We start from the raw sequence: 23038 nt of genomic DNA on the forward strand, positions 1-23038 counted from the left end.
CATCACATTTACTGGCAGTTAGGACACTCAGGAGGAACTTCACTGGCTGTGCTACACACTTAGCCTGGGCTGTCAGCCAAGCGAAGCCATCCACAGGTTGATGTTAGCCTGCAGTCAGTCTAACTGGACAGGACTGCCCTGCAAAGCCAGCTCCTGATGCAGAGTCAGTTTGTGACAGCACTCCTCTTCGCATTGCACCTTCCCATCAATAGGAAGGTGCTTTTTGATTGGAGCACAAGGCTCAGAGCTGCCTTTTTGAGGCAGAAGGCTTTGGAAAAGCCATGTCCTAGTCTCTGCCATGTCTCACACCACCTCTGGCACATCCCTGAGCTCATGAGCCTTGTGCTCCCAGTGAGTGGGAACCTATACTCTGACACCTACACATCTGCAGGAGCATTGCCAGATGGGGCAGTTCTCCTGTTCTTACCTCTTCTGTCACTTTGAACCTCTTCAGCAAAGCCACAAATTTCTGCTTGAAGTTTGGTTGCTAAAACAAAAGAAGGGAACAAAACAAGATCAGCAGAACTATCAAACCACATTCCAATCTGACTAACATACAGGCCATGGTTATTATCTCTAACATGCTGTCAAGAGGTCCAAGGTCAGCTATGAATCCTCTCTCTCTTTAAATTTGCTGTAGGACTTGGATTACCTCCACAAGAAGCCACTGTTTGGGCATGAGGGAGGATGTAAGGACTTATATTTTCTCTCCTATGGGCTGGAATAGCATTTCATTTAAATCCTGTTTCTCCCCAGACCATCTGGTTGAGCAATACTGCCTTCAAACAAGAAAAGATGGGGAACAAACTCAGGAAGAAGGTGGCCAGGGGATCTGCAGGGCTGAAGTCAACAGGGATGAGGAAGTTTGGAGAGCAAGGGTCTGGCAGAGCAGCTCCTCCCTTCTGCAGACATGCAGAGGAGTTGCTAATAGTTCGGCTTTCTTCGTGCCTACCTTCCCCTTCCTAAAGAAAGGAAATAGACCAAGTGACAGCAGCAAGTCAAAACTGTTGCACACAGATCACCACTGATACAAAGCCAGACTGAACCTAGTACAGACCATGAACTTGGATACAGCTCTGAGCAATAAACTAGCTCATTAATGACAAGATGCTCCTTCTCAGAGTCAAGGGCCCTCTCCCTTGCTCTGCACAGTGCCAGCATCCCCCCTTCCCAACACCCCTCACTGCCTTCAGAGAGGGAAAGTGAATCCCTTCCATCCCTTTGATCATGTTGTAAATGCTGATGTTACTCTGCTAATTGATGTGGTTCGGCTCATTTTCCTCCTGGCCTTCTTAGTTTTCCTCAAGTCATCCTCTTCATCAAACAGATCCTGCAGGCAAAACATCACAGTACATTAGAACAACTAAGTTCATGGAGTAGCACCTCCTAAAAGTTTCCCGACCCACATTTGCCCTCCATTTTGAAAAGCTCTGATCCACTGTGCTTCCAAAGTCTTGATTCTCATTTCTGCTACCTCTCTCTACAGAGTTCCTTCTCTCTCCTTAGCACTGTTCACCTTCAGACTTTCCTTCTCAGCACTTTTGTCCCCAGGCCCCTCCAGAGAAGAATGCATCAGCAAGATTAAAAGGAGACACAGCCTCCTCAGGATCCGTGTGCAGTTCTCCCATTCTCCCCTCTCCAGAGTTAGCTAAGAGAGCGCAGCAATGAATCATAAAAAATCTTTTTTTCCAGGGATTAGTCTCAACAATATGCACAACTCCCAGGGACAAGGGCCCCTGATGTATTAATCCAGCATGATGGGACAGGTAATCTGGAGGACCCTTGTGAGAGACTGAAATGATAATGGTTAATGACTTGAACAAATGGCCATTTGCAAAAGCAGCAGGTGCATTTTGCTGAGGCCCAGCAAACTGAAAGGAGGAGGAGAATTTTTGGATGTGTGCTGGAGAAACCTCTCATCTACCTAAGAACAGCCTAGGTGCAGAGGGGTGAGCACCCATCACCAGAGACTGACCACGACAAACAAACCTTAGTTTAGCAACAAGCTGGGTTTTGAGTCAGATAAAGGAGGAGGCCACAAGAAGCAGATCCTGCTGGGTGGGATAATGCTTTTCATCAGGCCAATATCCTGCCTTACATAACTGGCTCAGATGTAAAACTTCCTCCCCCATCCTCCCTCCCTTAGGCCTGAAGGTATTCATCCCTTCTGATGGGGCATAACTGCTCAACTACACTGAAGTGAGAGAGAGCTCTCATGTCTTAGAAGGTGTGAAACTATCAAAGACCCCTCCCAAGCACCCCTAGACTCATTTCTGAGGCCTTTCACTTGAAGACTGCACCTAATTCACAGTGTTGCACCAGACGGTGTAGAAGTCCCCACTCCAGCAGAGGTACTTGGGCATTCTCACCTAAACCTGAATGTATATTAACCACTGAACTCTTGTTTCTACCATCAAGACTATGACCATTGCTTCAACCAAGCAACAATCAAATCTGAATCCACAGCTGGTGATATCTTTCCACTATCTACTCTTATTGTTTCTTTACCTCACGTTCTTTCTTTTCCTTATATATTTTCTTAAGTGGTATCTTTATACTTTTACACTGTTGTATTACTACAGGTAATAATAACTAAAATGGCCACATACCTCCTTTTTCACTGCAACCAGGTTGTTCTGAAATAAACCTGCCATATAGACATATACTTATAAACACTGGCCATCCAGTGTTGTCTCATTCTAATTTGCCCCAAGAACCTCAGTTACCCTCAGATCATAGCAACCTTGAACAGAGGTTTGTCCAGTGCTTTATCAGCACACTACCAACAAGGCTTTCCATGGCCTTGAGTACAGGCACCACAATGAGAGCACAGCAAACAGCAGCGACACAGCTCATCACAGGGCTAGGATGGGTTTGCCACCTCTGACCTTTTCCAGACCTACTTCTTGCTAAAATCTCTGTTCTCTCTCAGTGAGGAGTCTCTGACCTGTTATCACAGGGACAAGGGAGAAAATCATGGTGCAAGATAGAGAGGGCTCAGCAGGGCTCTTCTGCTGCACACTGAACAGCTTCAGAGACAGATGGATGAGATCGATGGTTATCCAAAGTCCCTTGCCTCACCAAGGACTTGACAGCAGACCACTACCGTCAAAGTTCTTTTTGCTGTCAGGTATTATGGCTCTCAGTACTCTCAAACAATGCCAAATGTTCAAAAGGGGATGAGAGGGCTCAGGGTGATCAAGAATGTCAATGCCTGATTCTTGCCCCAGAAACAGGACCAGAACATAAGGCATCTTGCCAGGCCTCCCATACCTGACCCGGAACAGCATCATCACTGGCTTCCTGCTCTGAGGAGAAGCTGTCATCCTCTTCTTCAGAGTAGTTATCAATGTCTGGGGAGCGATCTGAAAGCAGACAGTGCAGATACCCCAGGTAAGCATGATGCAGCCATGGCTCCAGTGAAAGAAATGGCATCACTGGCAGTGCTAGAGAACACACACCATTACCCATGTCCCAAATATCTGCTTGCAGGTCTGAGCACTAAACACACCTGAAGCTTTGATTTTAGGACCTGAGGGGACATTCCCATCCTCATGGTCGATGGGTTGACTGGACAGAGAGTAGATGCTGATTTCAGCCACTCGAATGTTCACATCCTTCATGTTGCTGTGGAGGCCCAGGAGTTGCCCACCATCTGTCGGGTGCTGCATAACCTAGACAGACAAACAGACAAGCTCCCTGATGGGGTGACACAATGGCAGCTGGCAGCCCACCCTCTTGATATTATAGCCAGCCAACAAGCCAGAACACTCAGCAATGAGACCCTGCCTGCCAGCCCACTTCCCTGCCCAGTGCTGGCACAGGAAGGCCATGTGGGACTCCCCTCTGTTCCCAGCACCCTGTACCTCAGCCATGTTAATGATTCCCACTGCCAGGGTCTTGTAGCCCAGGATGGTGCGGTTCTTGTATCTCTTCCTCCGCTGCAGCATGATCTGAAGTTTGTTGCCGTCTCTCTTGAGGAAATGTGGGTACTAGGGAAGGGAAGCACATAGAACATGGCAGCATGAGGGCAAGGCTCAGTGTGAGACACAGGCAGAACACTCTTCCTCACTGCTGGTGTACAGCAGGATCTGACCTGCTGAGCTTTGAGGTGACCCTCAAAGGCCACCTGCACCTATCCATAATCCTCCAAATCCCAAGGCCCAGCAAAACAATCCCTGGAGCATAGAAGCAGCTAGCCAACCACAGTAAGCCCCTGCACAGAGGCTGTGCCTTTCATATGCAGCCCTAAGGTTGTGCTTGCTGAAAAATGCTCAGGATGTAAGGGAGCCCAGGGGACCAAGCAACAGCAGGTACCTGCAGTGAGAAGGTCAGCTCCAGCTCAGTCTCCATCAGGCCCCCAGGCGGGAGGACATATTCATTTGACCTCAGGACTCGCTTTGAACCCTACAACAAGATCAACAGACACGCACACTGAGCTCGACCACAGACTCCACTGCATCACACACACAAGTCAGTGGTGCTCAGAGTCTGCAAAGAAAGAGAGAATGCCTTGACTCTGTTCTGTTCCACTCTGCAGAGCCACCTTTCATGTGCCCAGCAACACTTTGCAAAAGCCTGCAGTATCCCCTGAGCTGCCAGAGGCCCCTTCTCCTTGCCCAGGTGCCAGGGAGCACCTGCTCTTCACAAGCCTGATGTGCTTCAGTCTCTGCACCTGGTGTGCCAGCCCCATGCTGTAGAGGGACACTCCTGGAGCAAGAGGGAACCATGCAGGGCAAAGGAAAAGGGTCCCAACACACTGCCTGGCCAGGGAAGAGACAGGTCCTGAAAACATCTCTCCCCCAAGCAGACAGGCCCAGTGCAGATCCCTGTCTAAGTAGAGCTGGCAGGATAGCTCTGCTGGGATAAAGTCAGGATGTTCAGGGGAACAGGGTTAGCTGCTTGCTCAGCTTGTGTCTCAGAAAACTCTCCTAGTCTTTTCTCAGGCAACAGTCTTTATCTCTCTTAATATAAAAATTATATAGAAATTATATAGAAATGGTTTTTACCAAAGGGCAGTAACAGAGGCACTCTAATTGTGTTCCCACTCCAACTCTTTCCTCTATCTCTACTCTATCTCTACGTCTTAGTTTCTGAGACACTGAATGACTTGGGGGCAGAAAAATGCTGTCGACATGCACCAGGCCCTCTTGGCTGCAGGGTGACACAACCCACAGATCCTTCCAAAGGCAGTCTACAATGCTGTTCCCAGAGACCATGCCAGGAGCAAGGCTTTCCTACAAAAAGTCTTCCTAAAACGGAAGAGAAGAGGTGGAGCTCATCTCCTTCACCATCTGTGAGCCTTCCGGGCCAAGAACACACTGACTCTTCCTGAACTCTTCTCTGGTAACAGATGATAGGCAGTCACAATGACAGTGACCATTTACTTTACAATGACAGCACATTTACCATTTGCTCTGTTGCAGAGAGATCATCCACCAAAAACTCATTCTTTCATCAAAACACAAAGAGAAGTGCAGTTACTCTTCCTGAAGATGGTATTTCTGGGGAAGGACTTATGGCAAAAAAAAAGGTGAGGATATCCTGAGTGCTGTGTCCAGTAAGTGACAGTTTCATAAACATTGCTGTCCTGTGCCTTACTGTCATTTTCCACTATGGAAGTTACATGCCCAGTCTCAATCCCAGGTGAATCCAATCCCTCAGTGAAATCCTAGTGCACATCCATGGCATTGCAAGGACTGGGAAAAAGGCTGCTTCATTATCACAGTGCAAGGGGGTAAGGACATAGAAATACTGAGGATTCTCCATCCTTTGAGAAATTCAAACCTCAACTGGACATAGCACTGAGCACTTGGCGTAGCTCAGGTGTTCTGTGACTTAGGCAAGACCAATTTCTTGGCAGAACAGTTGAGTAGCCCTAGGAGTACTACAGAAAAACTTAATATCAGACTGTTACAGTGAAAATCATGGGTGTCAAAAAGTGTCAAGGAAGAGAAAAGCAACAGGGACAAGTGGTGGTCACAGGTTTTTACTGCCTAAGAACTGAAAACACATGGGAACTTTCACTACAATGCACAGGAACATGAAGCCCAGGTCTGGTTTGCAAGGTACAATCCCAAATTTCAGATGCAAATCTGTTCTAATTGGTCTAGTTTGTAAGAGGGTTGAAGCTAGTACAGCATACCACATCTGGAAAATGAGAGAGAACCTAAGTATTGGACTAGGCAGACGGCAAAACACTAACCAAAATTCAAGCTGAAGCTGCATTTTGGGAGAGAACAGCACATTAATATAATAAACAAATTTAGGGTTTAGCTAGGATTGCTCAGGCAGGAGTGAAAAATACTACAAGTGGTTACAATGAGATAAGAAACAAAGCATGAATGAGACACAAACAGAAAACTGAATAGCAAGAAAGACAAAAAAAAACCCACAGGTTCCTTCAGGGAGCAGGGCTGGGGCAGCAGGCAGGCCTGGCTGAGGCAAACAACCTTCCTTTTTAGCCTGGCCAATTTCATAGCACACGCTCTTGTCTATTATGCAGTGACTGCCATTATCATCTTTCTACAGCAGAGACTTGAACCTGAGTCACCAGCTGTATTCTGCTGGCAGATGCAGTAAGATCTGCATCCACAACATCCATCATAAGAGCTGAATGTTCTGGGAGTGCTGGGGCTTGTTTTCTTCTTTCTTTGATTGTTTCCTCTATTCATGGCTCAAGACAGGGTGTTTGTGAATCACAGTCTCTCTGCTGAGAGGGAACACTGTGTTGTTTCCCTTCATGCCATAAAGCAGTTGTGATACCAAGGCAGGTATCTGCAGGTATATGGAGCTGGGCCAGCACATCCAAATCTCTTAGTGTCATGCTGAACAGCACACACAAGGAAATGCTCTATGACATCTCCAGTCTGTTAAAAACAAATATCAAGGGATAAAAGATCTAAAAACCACTCAAGTGAATGAGAGCAAATCCCTTTTTTCACAATAGTTCAGGCTTTATCTCACTCAAATCCACGGAACATTTTATATTCAAATCACCTCTGGGAAATAGGTAAGTTCCGTAGACATAGAAAGTTCGCCTTGACAGTGGTATTTTCAGACAAAGGAGCAGGAAGCAGCACATGGCACCCTTGGAAGCTGTCTCTTAAGACCAGAAAGACACTGTGAAAAGGAGATCAGGAGTTCTGGACAGGCTGACACTGCCCTTTGGGTCACATACATTTTTTAAGCAGACTGTCTCCAGCACTAGAGCTATTGCCTGGGTGGCAGTCCCATTCAGGCAGGGTCAGAGCCTTATTTCCATGCAATCTGCCCTTCACAGCAGCAACTTCCTGATCCTAACAGAACTACTACTGAAATGAGAGAAATATCTTTCCTCTAGTCCCCAGCTGCCCCCTTGGGAATTTGCAGGTCCTTTATAAATTATATGCATCAGCTGATCCATCCAAAAGATGGAATGCTCACTGGAAAGCCTTCAATTTCTTACTAGTGTGACTCATTTGTTACCTAGGAGAGGAACAGGAGGAATGGATCCATCAGAGGCTACTCCGTAGGCACGCTGTGCTGAAGCTGCCTACAGCCTCCATCTGCCTTCCAGCAGTCTCAAACCCTGCCAAGGCGGCTGGTCAGCCAGGTGGAAGCAGCCTGGAGAGGCACACAAACTCAGCCCACTCCCACAAGGAATGCTGAGTCATGGGGTAATGTGGGCAAAAGCATTCTTCTTTTCTTCAGCTTTGCAGGGAGCCTACAGCTATGTGGCCATGCAGAGAGGAGGTGACCATGTCTAAACCAAATTCCTGAATGCAGCCTCCATTCCCTGACAGAAAAAGGAGCTCTGTAGCAAGGAGCCCCTGTAGCTTCAAACTGCTGATGCCTATTAATTTCTTTGGCCATCAGGGTGCAAGATTGGTCTGTGGCAGGGATGGGGGCAGTCTGTTTGAAGTTTGACTGTGCAGTCTTGTCCACAGTCCCTCATTCACAGCATGTGAGGGCTGTAGCTGAGGACATGCCCACTCAGCACATCTCAGCCCCAACATAAGTGGGGCTGCACAGGAACCCAAGGCTCCCCAGTGCAGAGAAACACATTCAGCTTGGGCTGATCATGCAAGAAAGAGTCAGGGACCACCCCAGCCCTCCCAGTCAAGTAGGATCCACAGTCCCCAGCTGGCTGCCAGCCCCTCAGTCCTGTGCTGCTGTCATTTGTGGTCCAGCCTTGATTGCTTCCACATTTCCAAAAGCCAGCCTGGCAGCTCTCTGCTGCTCAAGCTGTTTCCTTGCTAAAGCTTGCACCAAAGGGGCACAGGTCTCAGGGGTCCCAGGGCTTTCAGCTCTCCTGAATGACACCATACACACATTGATGGAAAGGCCAGCAAAGTGGGACACTGACCAATAGTGTGACCACAGCCTCCTCCTACTGTCCTCACTCCTTGACCCAGGTTTTATACATTTTGCTTTCAGTTTCTTCTGTACCGGTGAATCTGGTCTGCCATGAAGGCAAACTCCAGCTCCCAGAGCTCCATTAATACTGCAGCTTCCGGCATTAATCCAGGATTTAAATCTTAATGTATGTGGCACAAAGAGCTCTGTGGGAGCACAAAGCTGCTGAGCTGCCGACCCACGGTGCTTTCAACAGGATCAGCTGCTTTCATGCCAGCTGACAAGAACAAAGGAAGGACACCAGCACCCTAGCTGGGTCAGGGAAGTTGTGGCCAGGATAGCACACTCAAGATGTGTTTTGTTTCTATGCTGTCCTTTAGCAGGTGGAAAGGATGTGCCTCCATCCCCAGGAACCCATCTCTCCACCACTAGCTGCAAAAAGTGTGGAGGGATCTCACATATGAGGATTTTGGCAAAATTCTGCCCCCTTGGTGACAAAGATCCTTTCCCCTCCCTTCTGCCTGGTTCACAGTAGAGGCACCAGGCCTAGCAAGGATGCACAGGGAAAGGGAAGGGATATTAGAGGCAGCTGTGAGATCAGACGGTACAAATGTCAGCAGAACATTATGCACAGAGATGCTGATCCCTCACACCCTTCACTTAGAGGGAGTGATCTGGATGGAAGGCACGGCTGGGAACCATCCAGCACTGACACTCTCTTAAAGGGTAGGGAACAGTGGGATGACAAACTCAAAACAGCAATTTGAGAGGAGTGTCTTGGCAGCAGGGAGCCATGACAGATTCTGTCCCAGTGTCTAACCTAATTCATTCCCGATACAAGCCAGCACCAGGTATCTTGCTGTTGTCCCTGGAGCATCACTCCCACCTGCCTGAGAGCTAAAATATCCCTGAGGATGCTGACTGAGACAGAGGGGTTGGTTGGCACTAGGCAAGGGACATGAGGGACATGCACACCAGCACTTCCCAGGGGCCACAAGGATGGGCTTGGCTTGCTGCCATCAGGCAGCAGCGAGGAGAGGAGCCTACCTGAATCTTCACAGCGATAAGCACAGAGCTCAGCTCTTTATCCAGCTCTTTCAGCACCGTGAGTTTCTTCAGGCGCAGACTGCAGAGCCTGTAAGACAGAGAGAATGGGACACATTCAGGTACCACCATCCCTGGGGCCCTGCCACATGGTAGCCGGCGCTCGGAAGGCAGCCTGGATGCTTGGCCCAGTCGCAGGCAGAAGCTTGGCCTAGGAACGCTGGCATTCACGCGCCACGGAGACAGCCCATGGGGGAAAAAAGGAAAGAAGGAAAATTAACAGAGCTAAAGCAGGCTTAAGGGATTAGCATGCAACAGGAAGTCCAACAGCAGGCCATGTGGTAAAGAGATCCCTTCCCAAGCAGGGCTGTTGCCAGCTCTGCTTAAACCTACCTTGGCCACAGCACTGTTTATTTATAAACAAAGCACTTAAATCCACTCTTATCCTGGACTTCGTTAAGGCAAATGTTCCCATGCAGACATTACTCTTCAGCTCTTCTTGCATGGTACCACAGAGCTGACTTGGGAAGCAGCCCCACAGGAGACTTCATACAGCTTCAGCCACCCTGACAAGCTCAAATCCCGGGGATTCAGCATGGTAAGTGGCACTTCCAGGAAAAAGCTAGGAAGGATCCTGAGGCTAAGTGAGAAGAGCTGCTTTTGCTGCTCGAAGGAATAGTCAATCCCTCTGATCTCCTGCCTAGGAGCCTGCAGCAGGACTCCCATGGAGATTACTTTCAAGGAATTCTGTGTCAGGGAGCAAAGTCAGACATGGCTTTACCAGCTGGAAAAGCATGCTGATCTTTTGCAAGTTACCCTCTGTGCTCCATGGCAGCATTGCTGCAGACTCTGGTTCCCAGGACTTCTGTGGATATCAGCATGCTGTATATTGACTTGAGAGTGCATGCTGACTGCATGAGTCAGGCCACTCTCCTTGTAAAACAGATTTGGATACTACCAAATACCTTTCTGTACTCTCTGAAGGTCTGCTTTAATTATTTTCAAAGGAAAAAACCTGCTCTTGCTATGCTGATGTACAGCAGCAGTGTAGAACAATCCCAGAAATACGGAACAACAGTAAAAAGGGAAGGACAGAGCCAAACTGCACAACAGGTTTAGGGCTTAGCAAGCACTCGCCTCCTACCATGTGTCTGTCCTCCCTTCTAAAATAATTTTAATTTGTGCAGAAGGTTTCCTGGACTGTGACTGCAACCCTGCTGCTCTGCCCTTCATGTTCTGATCCCTCCTGGTGGAGACCAGAAGTCAGGAAGCTGGGTGTGCAGGGAAGTTCTGCACACTTGTTTGCCAGATGGCTGCATTCTTTCAGCCAAAACCCAGAGCAAAGACCCTAAGCTCTCATACTCTGTGCACCCCAGCACTACAATAAGTGGTCCCATCTCTGCCCACCCTTCCCCTCTGCACCTCTGTTTGTAGGAAGGCAGAAACGTTACTACCTGAAGCAGGTTTCTTCCTCCCCAGAAATATTTAGCATGGTTGGAGGTGAGCTGAGGCGAGCATGACCAAAGACAAAGAGGCACCTCTCAGGCAGAGAGGGGGGACTGAGTTCTCACCAGAAAATGGGGTACAGCAACTCCATCAGATGTACTAATGGAAAGGTTGTAAAGAGACTAAGCTTAACTAACAACCACCACTAGCCAGTGCTAATTGTGACTGTTGCTAGACAAGTCACGGAGGGAAATGAGGCTTCAACACATAAGACAAGAACAGTACATCTACTCAAACTTTCCCTGAAGTGCTAATTAGTTACCTGCATGGAAAAGTTCTCAAAGTTATTCCTTACATAAGGATACTCAGTCTTAATTGGAGAATGCAGAAAGGTTATAATTCCACCTGGCAGTTGTTCTCACTGTAGAAACACACTCTTTTTTCAAAACTAATTCACTCATTAGCTCTTCATGCTCCTCTGAGTTAGTATCTGGTACTTTTTTCAGAAGAATGAATGCCTACTGGTCAGCTCTGCTCACTTGGGCAGCTCTTTCATCTCTGACACAGCACTCTCTATTCCTCTCCAGCTTTCAAGATCTTTTTTACACAGTTAGAGACGCTGTAGTCTGCCCCATGTCCTTTCCATACCGCATGCCAGAAGATGGCTCCCCCCTTCCACCCTCTGCTCTTCCTCCTGGCAGCTCCAACCCTTCTTAACACAGTGCTTTCTAAAATACCACGACCCTTCCCAAAGCAATTAACCTGCATGTTCTAGAGTCTGAATGCACTTGCAGCACAAGAGCACACAATTTTTAAGCAGCTTGGCTGTCCTTGATGACCCTCTTTTGATCTATTACTTAACCAATCCCTGCATCACCCAGATTTACATTAGTGCTGAGTGATCGGTGCCAGTACAGGGCAGCAAAAGGTCTCATACTAATCTCTGCAGATATCTACAGAACAAGATCGATCCACAGTGATCAGATGCTGCTCTGAACATTTCAGTCAAATCCCACGGCAACTACCCCATGGTTTTGTCCAGAACTGATCACAGTGTGACCCCTGAAAATCAGTTTTTGTAGACGAATTATAAATCCAGATTTACTTACTCCTATAATTAAACAGAACAAGTAGCAACTGTTCTTGAGCTATGGAACTGCTGCAGGGACCACAGCTATACTGAATTGTGGTAAATATGGCTGTGTAACATTCTGGCAGCAACCATGTTTGACAGTACCAAGGAAAATGAGCTCCAACAGGGCACTCTGACAGCCTCCTGAAATCTCAGCACTCCTACACTCCTCTACCAGTCATTTACTGGTGAGAGGTACTCACTGTTCCCCAGTATTATCTTAAAAAATGCTGCCTTCTTTCCCTCACTAAATTATGAATTTGGAGCTTTTGCTCTGACATTTGATTGAAATACTTATAATACTTTTACCAAGCTGGCCTGTAGTTATCTTGAAAATGAAAGCTCTTATAATATGCCTTTTGTGAAATTCAGTGCCAGCAGCAAAGCACTGCCTCCAGCGGTTGTTTACAAAAGCATCCCATCAAGAGGTCACATAGGACACAGAGTGGCTTATTTTTGTTAAGGAAGCTTTCCTTTCTGACCACACAGGACCAGGTAACTCTACTAATTCTAACAAATTGGATATTTTTTCTCCAAGGAATAGATACTCTGTCCTGCTCATGTGAAGAAACCCATTCTTTCCATAACATTCCTGCTGCGTGACGCACCCCAAAAACATATTGGGAGTCCACAGAGATGTTAATTCATTTCTCCTCCTCTCCTGGGCACTGCATGTTCCAAGGCTACTAATCCTGCTCCCTGTGCACTTATCCTTGCTGACAGTCATTCTACTTCTATTGCTTTTACCTGGCTCACCACAAGTGTCTTTGCAGGCTGTCCTTGCAGGTAGGAGGACAAAATATCTGCACAAATCCCCTAGATTTGGGTAATATAAGAGAATGTCAGTTAAATCAGTCTGTGGTTTACTTGAAATGTGCATCATATAGGTGATATTCTCCATCAGAGAATCACAGAATTGTTAAGGTTGGAAAAGACCTCTAAGATTATCAATCAAACCATTAACAAATCACCACCATGTTCACCACTAATCTTGTAAACCACAAGTGCCTCATCCACTTGTTTTCTGAATACTTCCAGGGATGGTGATTCCACCATTTGATTCCACAACTTCTCCACCCTTTCAGTGAAGAACTTTTTCCTAATATCCAATCTAAACCTACTCTGGTGCAACTTGAGGCCATTTCCTCTTGTCCTGTCACTTGCGGGGAAAACACACCAACTCCCAAATCAGTATAATCTCCTTTCAGGGAGTTTTAGAGAATGATAAGGTCACTCTGAGTCTCCTTTTCTCCAAGCCAAACAGCCCCAGGTCCCTCAACCCCTCCTCATAAACTTAATTCTCTAAACCCTTCACCAACTCCAGACGTGCCCCAGCACCTCAGTGCTAGAACTGAACACTGAATTCAAAGAGGAGCTTCAAATCACCAGGCAGAGAGAGGTGTGAGACCTGCTGAATTCGAGGTGTCACATCCTTTTAAGATGATGTTATCTGCCGTTAGGAGGATCAGTTCATACCTATGTACATTACCTGCTGTGACAATAGAACTTGGGTCGCACACTGTCTCTACAGTATTTCCACTGCACGTGGAACATGGACTTTATGGGATGTGTCAGGATAAAGATGCAGCTTTCTCCAATATTGTTGCTGCTGACAGAGATTTACTACAGGCTGGTCTTCCCAAATGCAACTGAATCCAGTTGAGTGGAATAACATGCAACTGGTTTTTGGTGCAGTCACAATTTCTGCATTATCACTCCACTACCTTTACTTCATGTACATACAGACTGAAGGGATTTGTATAATCTGAGAGCCCAAGAGAAGGAGCAAACACCATTTTATTGCTTTAAAAGCTGTTCCCTCTCTGGGCCCTGTGTGACAAGTTCTGTGTTTTCATTATTAGTTGCCTCTGTCAGAGGCTTAGTCAATTCCCCTAACCTAGGAAACAACAGCTGATGAAATCCCACGATTCTGAAAAATCCTGATATCAGCTTTTTTGTAACCAGACATGGGAGCTCAATTATGGCTTCTATTCTTCCTGGGTCTATCATTTATTATCCCTTGCTCAAAATAAATCCTAAACATTTTAACTTTGATACAGCTGAAGTGTGGCCAGAGCTGCATGGTGTCCCCTTTTTTTTTTTTTCCAGAGTGATACACAAATGTATAGGATCTATTTTAAAAGCATTCTCATCAATATTTGTTATATCAAATCATGTACATATTATCCAAGAACCAATTCACTCAATTTTATTTTTTTATTGCAGTGCAGTAAGTGTCAAAATCCTCTGCAGATTCAATGGACCTAATCCTCTACCTTCTGGAGACCACAGTAAGAAGAGATTAAAGCAATTTTTATCTACTTTTTTTTTTTTCATAACAAAAAGTAGTTTTTTTCTTTCCGTTTCACTGAAGAGATAATATAAAGCATTATGCAACAATTTCCTGCTTGGGCAGTACTCTTTGAATAGCTTCCTCCTTGAAGAAAATTTTAAAAACTTTAAAAAACTAATATAGTTTTGGAAAGCAGAAAGGTTTTCTGCTGCTATGACTGTGCCACTAGATTGGGTCACAGGTGATGCCCTCCATATGAACAGAATTTTTTTTTTTAATTAATTGAATCTCTGAAGAGCAACTACAACAATCCTCTTCATTCTGGAGGAAGTCTTCAAGCATGATCTGTATGTTTACCACTCTCTTACCTATATAAATGTACGTGTATAGAAATATGCTTTTAGAATTTTTTTTCAAATGTATATATAAATACTATTATAAGCAAGTACTAGTCCAAAGAAATTCTCATCCAAACCATAAAGCAGTGTTTCAGCTGATGTGCAACATCTGGAGAATCTGTTCTTGGCATGGTGCCCATTGCAGATGGAACAAGCCAGGGGAAAAGCCCAGTGTGCATCCAGAGTCACTTCTCACACCTACTCTGTGCCCCAGCCTCAGAGCCAGTCCTTATCCCCACGTGGAGGGCCAAGCCCATGAAATGCTCTCTTTTTCTGCTCATATCCTGGGCTCTTCAGTGTTTGGCTGACCAATCACTCTTGAGTGGCAGCTCATTGTCTGGACAAGACAGCTTCCCTGGACATCTGCACTGATTTCTCCAAGTGGCAAGTCAGGGACCTTGGGTTTTCCCACAGCTTCCATTCCACCTACAAATGTTAGAACACATCCACCTTCCCCAGCACTGGCCCTCTGGGCATCCTTGTCAGCACCACCATCCTTATTAGATTCACAGACATGGACTAAGCCTTCAATAGTGTCAGTTTAGCTGCTCTTCAATATTCTTCCTGACTTTGATGGATCAGGTTTCCCTTCAAAGGTGATATTAAACACCGAGACTGGGCTTCTGGAAAGATGCCAGAATTTTTATAGGGCTCACAAGGCACAGGATGCTCCTGATGCTCCTGTACCCCGGCCAACCTTTGGAGTAGTACCTATTCCCAAAACATGTTCCCACTAGAGGGCAGAAGGCAGCAGGCCAGGACCACAAGCCCAGGACATCGGGATGCTCGGTTGCATGGAGGGGCTTTTAAAAATAGATCTAATTGGGTGGGGATGTCCATCGACAAGAGTTCACCCCCACAGTGGCCAAAGCAGGTGTCAAGGGCACACAAACGGTGTGCTAGCAGAGACACTACCCGAAATGTGCCACAGCTTCCTGAAAGGAAGATCCTCCCTGAGCCGCAAGCGGTGTGTGTGCATGAGACACCACTGATGCACGCAGAGGGGAGGCGAGACCTACTCCACTTTCAGAAACCAAGTCCCTGCTGCCAGCAAACAGAGCAATGAACTGGGACAGCAGCAGGTTCATCAGGCTCTGCAGACCAGGCATTAGGACAGGTAGGTGCGCCAATCACAGATGGATTGGAAGGAAAGCCTGCATCAGCCTGCTTTGAGAGCTTCCCCAAGGGAAAGAGAGAGACGACTCAGGGCTTGCTAGCACACTCCTGCCACTCTGCCCTCCAGCCACTGCAACTGCTGCAGCCTGGAAAGTGAAGCAAGCTGCACCAAAGAGGTGTAACACACAGATGAGGTGTAACACAGGATGCAAAGGCCAAAAAACTTGACAGCACCCTCCTGGGGCCACCAGGGAAAGAGCTACGGCAGAGCCACCAAATATCCGCTGTGTCTCAGGTCCCACAGCCAAGCTACGCAGGGTGGTGTGCAGCACAGCAGTCCTGGTGCTGACCAGCATTCCTCTCCTTGTCATAAGGGAGACATGCTGGCTCATCTGCATCCTGGCTGACAGCAGCTTGCTACCAGTGGCACATAGAGCAGGGTTCTGCTACTGCAAATTGCAGTAGGTTTGACTTATCCCAACTCCCAAGTGACATTCACAACAGAAATCCTACAGCACAAAGCACAGAAGACAAACCTTCCCAGATTGCTATATCCCTTCATTTCCTGTGAAGCATTTCCCAGCTTATGGCTCTGCCTGCCTCAAGAAATCCAGCCTGCTTTCCCACATGACTATTCCTCCCCTCCATCATCCTATCTCTTTCCAAGTACCCCCAGACAGACCAAACCCAAATCCAATGCTCAGACATCCCGGAGGACCAGATAACACCCTCTTTCCTTTTGTCCTTGAGGGTTTTAACAGCAAAGGAAGGGGTTTCTTGTCCTCACAGCAGCAACTTGGCTGCACTACAGGGGAGGAAGACAGGCAAAGTCATGCTGGGGAGGGTAAAGAATAACAGAAACAGTAGGATATACATTACCAAGAGCAAGGTATCATCAAGCAATTCATCCTCAGTCAGGAGGCAAATGGGAAGAAAACAAAGTCCTGCAAGCAGATACATCTAGCTTTCCTTGTCTTCCTGGCTGGCTTCTTTCAACTGCCTAGAGTTTTCCTCACAGCCTTGTGTCCTGGTTAGCATTTCCTCCCTGGAATGGTCATTCAAGATAGACTGCAGTCACTGAAAAGAGGCCAGTGCAGTGCATTAAATGGGACCTCAGCACCACTCTACTGAATTAGAGCACCTAATTTTTTTCATTTTCCTACCTCCATGGAAGGGAAAACCCACGCCCATCAGCCCCTGCTGTTCTCATGTGACTGGGCAGGCCATTCTTAACTGCATCAAACACCCCCATCCCACTGTGTATGCACATTTATTTGGCATGCCTTGTTCCAATCAGCCCTTGGAAGAATGCCTGTTTATTCTCTGGGCAGATGATCTCTGGTTTGGTCAGCACCCAGCTGCTCTATTACATGCTCTGAATCAGCTTTCCCACTGCTGCAGGGACCACACTCTGCCACGGGGCTCTGACTGCCCACAGGCCTCCCAGGAACCATCTTCTCTTCCACCACAAGCTCCTCTGTGCTCAGAGATGTGTTTCACAGCACTGCAATACCACTGAGACAGCATATAGCCGCTCTCAACAGAGGCACAGGAGCAGGGCAGGTCACGTCCCAAAGAGACAGGACAGTCAGGACAAGGCATAGCAGGCATTCCAGGCTGGGTCAGGTGCACCAATGAGATAAGGAGGTTCAGAGTAAGGATAAGGACATCAACAATGTACATGCCTCTGACAACAGCAGCAGCAACCAGTGATCACCAGCAACAGCCACCAGAGCTGCTTGCTACCAGTGTAAAATCAGCCAGGTGTAAGGGAGGAAAGTGCAGACAGGTACTGGATTCATCGATTTTGTCCAGAACTAAGATTCACTCAGCATTATAGAAGAGATTTGTTGGATTTATCCAAGAGAATATAAAAATCTTTCTAAATACCTAACAAGACATACAAAATCATCCTCTTCCTCAGCATTTTCAAAACTGGTATCTGACATGTGCAGCCAAACTGCAGCCAAAACTGTTCCTGGAGCAGCCACTGTTTTCTTCACAGGAAGGTTGTAACAGGTTATGCTTTAGCAACATGCTTGCTAAAGGAGGTCAGCCAACATGCATCACAGAGTGTACACCAGCCCCATGCCCAGGGAGTCACACCAGGAGTGGCAGATGGATCAGCAGTAGTGCTGTGCCCAGGGTGCAGAGCACTTCTCCCTCCTAAAAGCTACACCCACTACAGGCTTTCAGCTGCTTTTGTGCTGCCAAAACATTACTATGCTAGCAATGCACACCAAAGATTCAAACTACTCATAACACTGCATTTCAGTGAAAGAATGCCTATTTGGGACAGGAGCTAACATCAAGATTCCTCTGCTTGTTTGCTGTCCATGGCATAACGAAGCTGTTCCAAGTGGGAGGGCACTGATGCAGAGGCCATGAGATCCCAAACCAGGACAGAGAAAGCCTGGCTGTGAGAGAAAAACAGCTCTCACACAAATGTTTGGCCAAGGCCACACAGGAGTATTCCTTTTTCTCCAGTACCCCAACAAAGCATGGACAGCAGTGATGCTCTCAAACCAGCAAAGATCTCTGGGATTCCCTCTGGCTAGGCCTGCAGCCAGCAGCTCCAGAGTACACGTGCTCTCCCTCTCGAGCCTGCTGAACCATCCTCTGATGTTTGGATGTGCCTCCTCACATGGACAAGAGTGTGTCAGCATCTCTGCAAAAAAATCATCTCTAAACAAGACAAATGCTGCTTTCTCAAGCCAATTCAAACACAATAGCAGAAGCCAGTCAACAGTAAGCCTCTATTATGAAATGCTCCCTTCCTGTTCCCAGGCAGATTTCTTTGAGCACAACTGTCCTTAACAGACTCCATAGCTACAGACAGCTCCAGAGTTTCAGACTCAGTATCACAAGCAGCCTCAAAAAGAAGTGGACCACTCTGGCCTACTACCTGTTCATGTTGTGGATTTTTGTCTAGGAAAAGCATGGGACAGTGTAGGAACAGACAGAGAGATGGCCAACATCAAAATACAACTTAAATGCCACCTCCTGACTTGAGGACTGCTTCCTCCTGTTCCTCCCTGCTGCAGACTGAGAGTTCCCAAGAGCTTTGCCAGCCTGGAGAGCAGATCACACACAAGATATACATCCTTCTTGCCCTGATCTCAGGGGACATTCCTGCTAATGTGGTTAGACCCACTGAAGGAAGAAAGAGCAGCTGCCACTGTGATACCAAACCTACCCAGAACCTCAAACTCTGAAATAGGATGAGCATGGTCTGTCAGCACTGGCAGGGCTATTCCAGCCTCCCCTTCCTAGCAAAATGCCTCTCTCCAAATGTCATTCAATATAGAGCTCTGCCCAGCAGAGCTGTTTCCCAACAGGTTTATAAACCTTTCTGTTGCGCAGGCCCCTTAAGCCACTGATCTAGAACAGTGAGGCCACTGTGCAGACCATATACAACAAACCCTTGTCTGAAAAGTGGGGAAGCTATGAAAGGGCAGTTGTTAAAATCATGGAAGAGCAATCAGTCTGTGCATTCAGTGACAAAAACAAGGTGAGAGAATGGAGTGAAAAACCTGAGATCTGCCTAGAAAGACACTTGGCTGTTCCAACCTGTCACTAACACATACATGCCAGAGCTATCCCACACTCCACAGCAAGGAGTTGCAGCTTACCTGGTGTTACAGAACAGCTTTCCTTTTAGCATAGTGATACCTGCAAACACTCCAGTGTGCACTGCTTCTCCTCACTAGGCAGCTTCAAATATATCCCCTCCTGGCAGAGACAATCCATCTTGAAACAACGCTTCAATACAAAGCTTCTTCCCTGTTTCTACCCGACTATGCATGCTTTTTCTAAGGCAGGGATGCCACACAGCCAATGGCAGCTGGAGTGGAAGTGACAAGGCAGTACATATTGCTATGGCTCACACTAAATTTCCTAGTTCAGGAATATCATTATATTTACCAGAAAATCCCAGCAATGGAATGCTGCTTTTTGTCCAGGTCCACTGACCTTGTAACATCAGGCTCACTGGGAACAGGCATCAAAAAGCATGAACCAGTTAAGCTACAAAAATAAAAGTGTCCAGGGAGTAGCCTGAGCTCCAGCAGAACACAGCAGAGGCAAATTCCTCTCAGGGTCCCCTCCAGGCAAAGCATGCAGGCAGCTGCTGTCCATAGTCATTCCTGCTCACTGGCACCACCAGATTTCCCAGAAGGCTGTCAGGCTGTCCAGCACTGTCCCTACTCTCCAAGGTGCTGCAGTTTGGGCTCAGGAGTGTCAGACAGCTACTCTCAGGCTGGCAGGGCTCTTGGGGACCCCAGCAAGCAGCACAAAGACTGAAGAGATGACACCTCATGCGCCTGCAACTGCTCACTTCCAGACACTGTCCCAGAGGAACAGGACATTCTTTCCAAGGATCACTGTGCCCATTCACCTTCTCAGCAAGCTGCAAGCAGAGCCAGGAGCTATCACAGGACACATTTCATCTAGCAAAAGGGTCCATAAATAACTCTGTGTGCCTCCTGACCACATCCTGTATTACAGCCACACCGGGCACAGGCAGCCATCCAAAGACTGAGAACATTTAAATTTGTAACATACTTCAAAAGTTCAGCACCCTATCAACCACTTTGTCTCTTCAAAGCACAGTCTTGTAGTGCACACGGAAGCACCAGAATGCCCAATGAAGAGCTCAGGAAATGGAGGGACGGGTGATTTATCATACAACCCTTGCCACCAACCCACAGGGATCTGTGGCTGAAGTGAGGGCTTTCCTGCACAATAGGTGCACATAAAACCACTTGGTGCAACAGAGGCACTCCTTTATGCCCATTATCTGGGTATATGCTGTCCTACACATGTTCAGATGCAGCACCCTTGTTTTCTCTGTAAGTACTCTGAATTTTCTATAGGAAGTCAATAAGCATTTCTGAAATGAGTTGTCCTCAGCTCTTGTACACAGGCTTCCACAAAAACATTTGCCAGTGCACATACTACCTTGAGACTGGCCCACAGGAAGCTCTGCACTAGCCAACTGAAGCAAATGAGACAAAAATGTGGTTTTTTTGGTTCACTGATAAAACTGTAAACCAAGCCAATAAAAGAAATAAAAGCTAGTTCCAGACCAGAATAATACTGAAAAGTTTTTAAAACAGCCATGAGGGGGACAGCTTTGAATCTGACTCTATCTAGCAGTTGTTAGAAAGGGCAGAAAGTAAGACTGCACAGTCACTGCAAGTTACTATGAAATTGCAGCCAGTTACAGTTTTTAAGAGGACAAAAGTCAAGGGGAAGCAACATCAGAGAAGGAAATGTAACTAAAGGCCCAGGACCTGAACATACCAAAAGTGCATCACTCAAAGCAAAAACTCAGTTCAGAAATATCTGACAGTTCCTTCATAGAAATGCTGCTTGCAGCTATAAACAGGCTGCCAGTTCAAAGGAGAGGAGAACACATCCCTCAGAATAATCACATATGGAGAAGAGGCAGAGGGAACTGCTCCCCAGGGAAGGTAGGTACCAAAGCACAGGGTCTTTTGTTAGCACAACTCCTTGGATACAGTCACCCTACTACTCCCCCACATGAAAGATCAATCAGAGATTGTCAAGAGTATTTAAAAGAGCCTATTAAGCTTGCACTGGGTGCCCACACAGAAGAGGCCTGTGCATCCAGGGAATCCCTTTACTTTGCTCACTGTGGCTCCCTATCGTGTTCAGCTGGGAGAAAACAAGCAGGGAGAAGGAAAACAATGCACAGAGCAATGAGGAATACAAGGCAAGTGCCTTACTATCCCGAATTCATGGAGCTGGGAGCTTTCTAGAGGAAATACAGCACTGGTTTGTTACTGCAAAAAGGGCAGACACAAGGTGCAGACACAGCAAGATGCAGCTCAGTGGGAGCTTCCAGGAACAACATGTTTCAAAGGTGCCGTGGGAGATACAACTTCATTGTCCCAAGTCAGGATTTGGGTTTACCTGCTGGGATAGAAACAGCCTGCTCTCAAAGCAAAGCAAAGCAAAATAGCATCAAAAGCTGACCTCCAACTATACTCTAAGTGCAAACAAGTACCTTGAGGAATGAGACTGGACAAACATTACCATTTCCCAGACCCTCCTCAGTCCAACAGTGAGCAAACAAACCAACATGTAAAGAACTATTCCAGGAGAGGACAACATCTATGGAAGAAAGTGACTGCATGGAAGCCACCAGCTGGCCCCAGCACTGTAAGGCAGTCTCTCCATTCCAGCAGACACACTGGTCCCATACTTCCCACTGAATCTGCCACCAAGCTGGTGAGCACACAAGTGCTGGCCCTGAGAGCTGGCCTTTAGAGTGCCTTGCACTCGGTTCCAGCTCCATCACTTCCTGCCATGCTGCAGGAAGGAGGTGGACAGCAACATTCACATGGCTTATTTCTAGCTGCAGGAGGGCACCACCACAGCTCGATTAGGGTAGTGCCACCAGCAGGATTTCTGGACGTGTTAGGCAGAAAGGGAGAACAGACTGCTGACACAAGTCACCCACATGCAGGATATTTGTTCATACAAGCCAATTGCAGGAAGAATTGAGAAAGTTATTACCATTATTTCAACATCTGCCTGCTTAATCTTGTTGTCCTAGTTACCACAGCCCTGGTGACTAAGGCAACCAGTCTTGGCAAGTAAGATGCAGAAAGCAATGAGATGCAATACAAATATTTAAGATGACTCTCAAAGAGCAAAAGTAGAAAAAAGTAAAAGCAATTCTCTGCCCCCAGCACCACTCCCAATCTCCCTTTATCTACTACGATACTCATCACCTCCACAGGAATTTAAGAATGGATACTCAGGAGTGTTTGTGGTACACCAAGGAGAACCAAGGTGGGCTGCAAACCCAATTCAAATGTGCCAGAGCTCCCCTACACACCTCCTCTTCACAGTGAGTTACTCTACAGACAGTAACATGTACAGTCCTGTGCCCAGACTGAAGATCAGAACTTGTGTTACCATTCAATAAACAGCTCTTCTCTATCCATGTATGGTTTCTGCAGCATGCAGGCTGCAGGTTCATAATGCCCTGGAACATTTCACACAGGCATTTCAAGGCATCTCCCTCTACGAACTGACACTCCTTCAGTTTTTGAGATCACTATCAGCTCTGCAACTATCCCAGTCTTGAGCACACATTCGCTTCTCTGTTATTTTTATCAGAGACATACAATACTCAGAACATCTCAGGCTCAAGGCTGTGTAATGTTAAGTCAAAAATTACTTTAAGTGAACCACATGACTTGGACAACATAAAGGTACTTTTGCTGTCCACAGTCCAGA

General features: G+C 46.9%; 1 protein-coding gene across 2 annotated transcripts in view; it reads right to left on the reverse strand.

Moving 5' to 3' along the window:
• LOC306815445 (phosphofurin acidic cluster sorting protein 1-like) overlaps positions 1 to 23038 on the reverse strand; it is a 53961-nt gene that overhangs the window by 10513 nt on the left and 20410 nt on the right. For both annotated transcript variants that reach the window (XM_079332004.1, XM_079332005.1), the window contains exons 2-8: positions 9385 to 9472; positions 4318 to 4407; positions 3867 to 3992; positions 3512 to 3674; positions 3274 to 3365; positions 1250 to 1330; positions 428 to 487 (exon numbers count right to left, since the gene is read on the reverse strand). In XM_079332004.1, the coding sequence (XP_079188130.1) occupies positions 428 to 487; positions 1250 to 1330; positions 3274 to 3365; positions 3512 to 3674; positions 3867 to 3992; positions 4318 to 4407; positions 9385 to 9472 (700 nt within the window). The remainder of the gene's footprint in view (positions 1 to 427; positions 488 to 1249; positions 1331 to 3273; positions 3366 to 3511; positions 3675 to 3866; positions 3993 to 4317; positions 4408 to 9384; positions 9473 to 23038) is intronic.

This window comes from Erithacus rubecula (genome assembly GCF_903797595.1).
Source record: "Erithacus rubecula genome assembly, chromosome: 2".
Lineage (NCBI taxonomy): Eukaryota > Metazoa > Chordata > Aves > Passeriformes > Muscicapidae > Erithacus > Erithacus rubecula.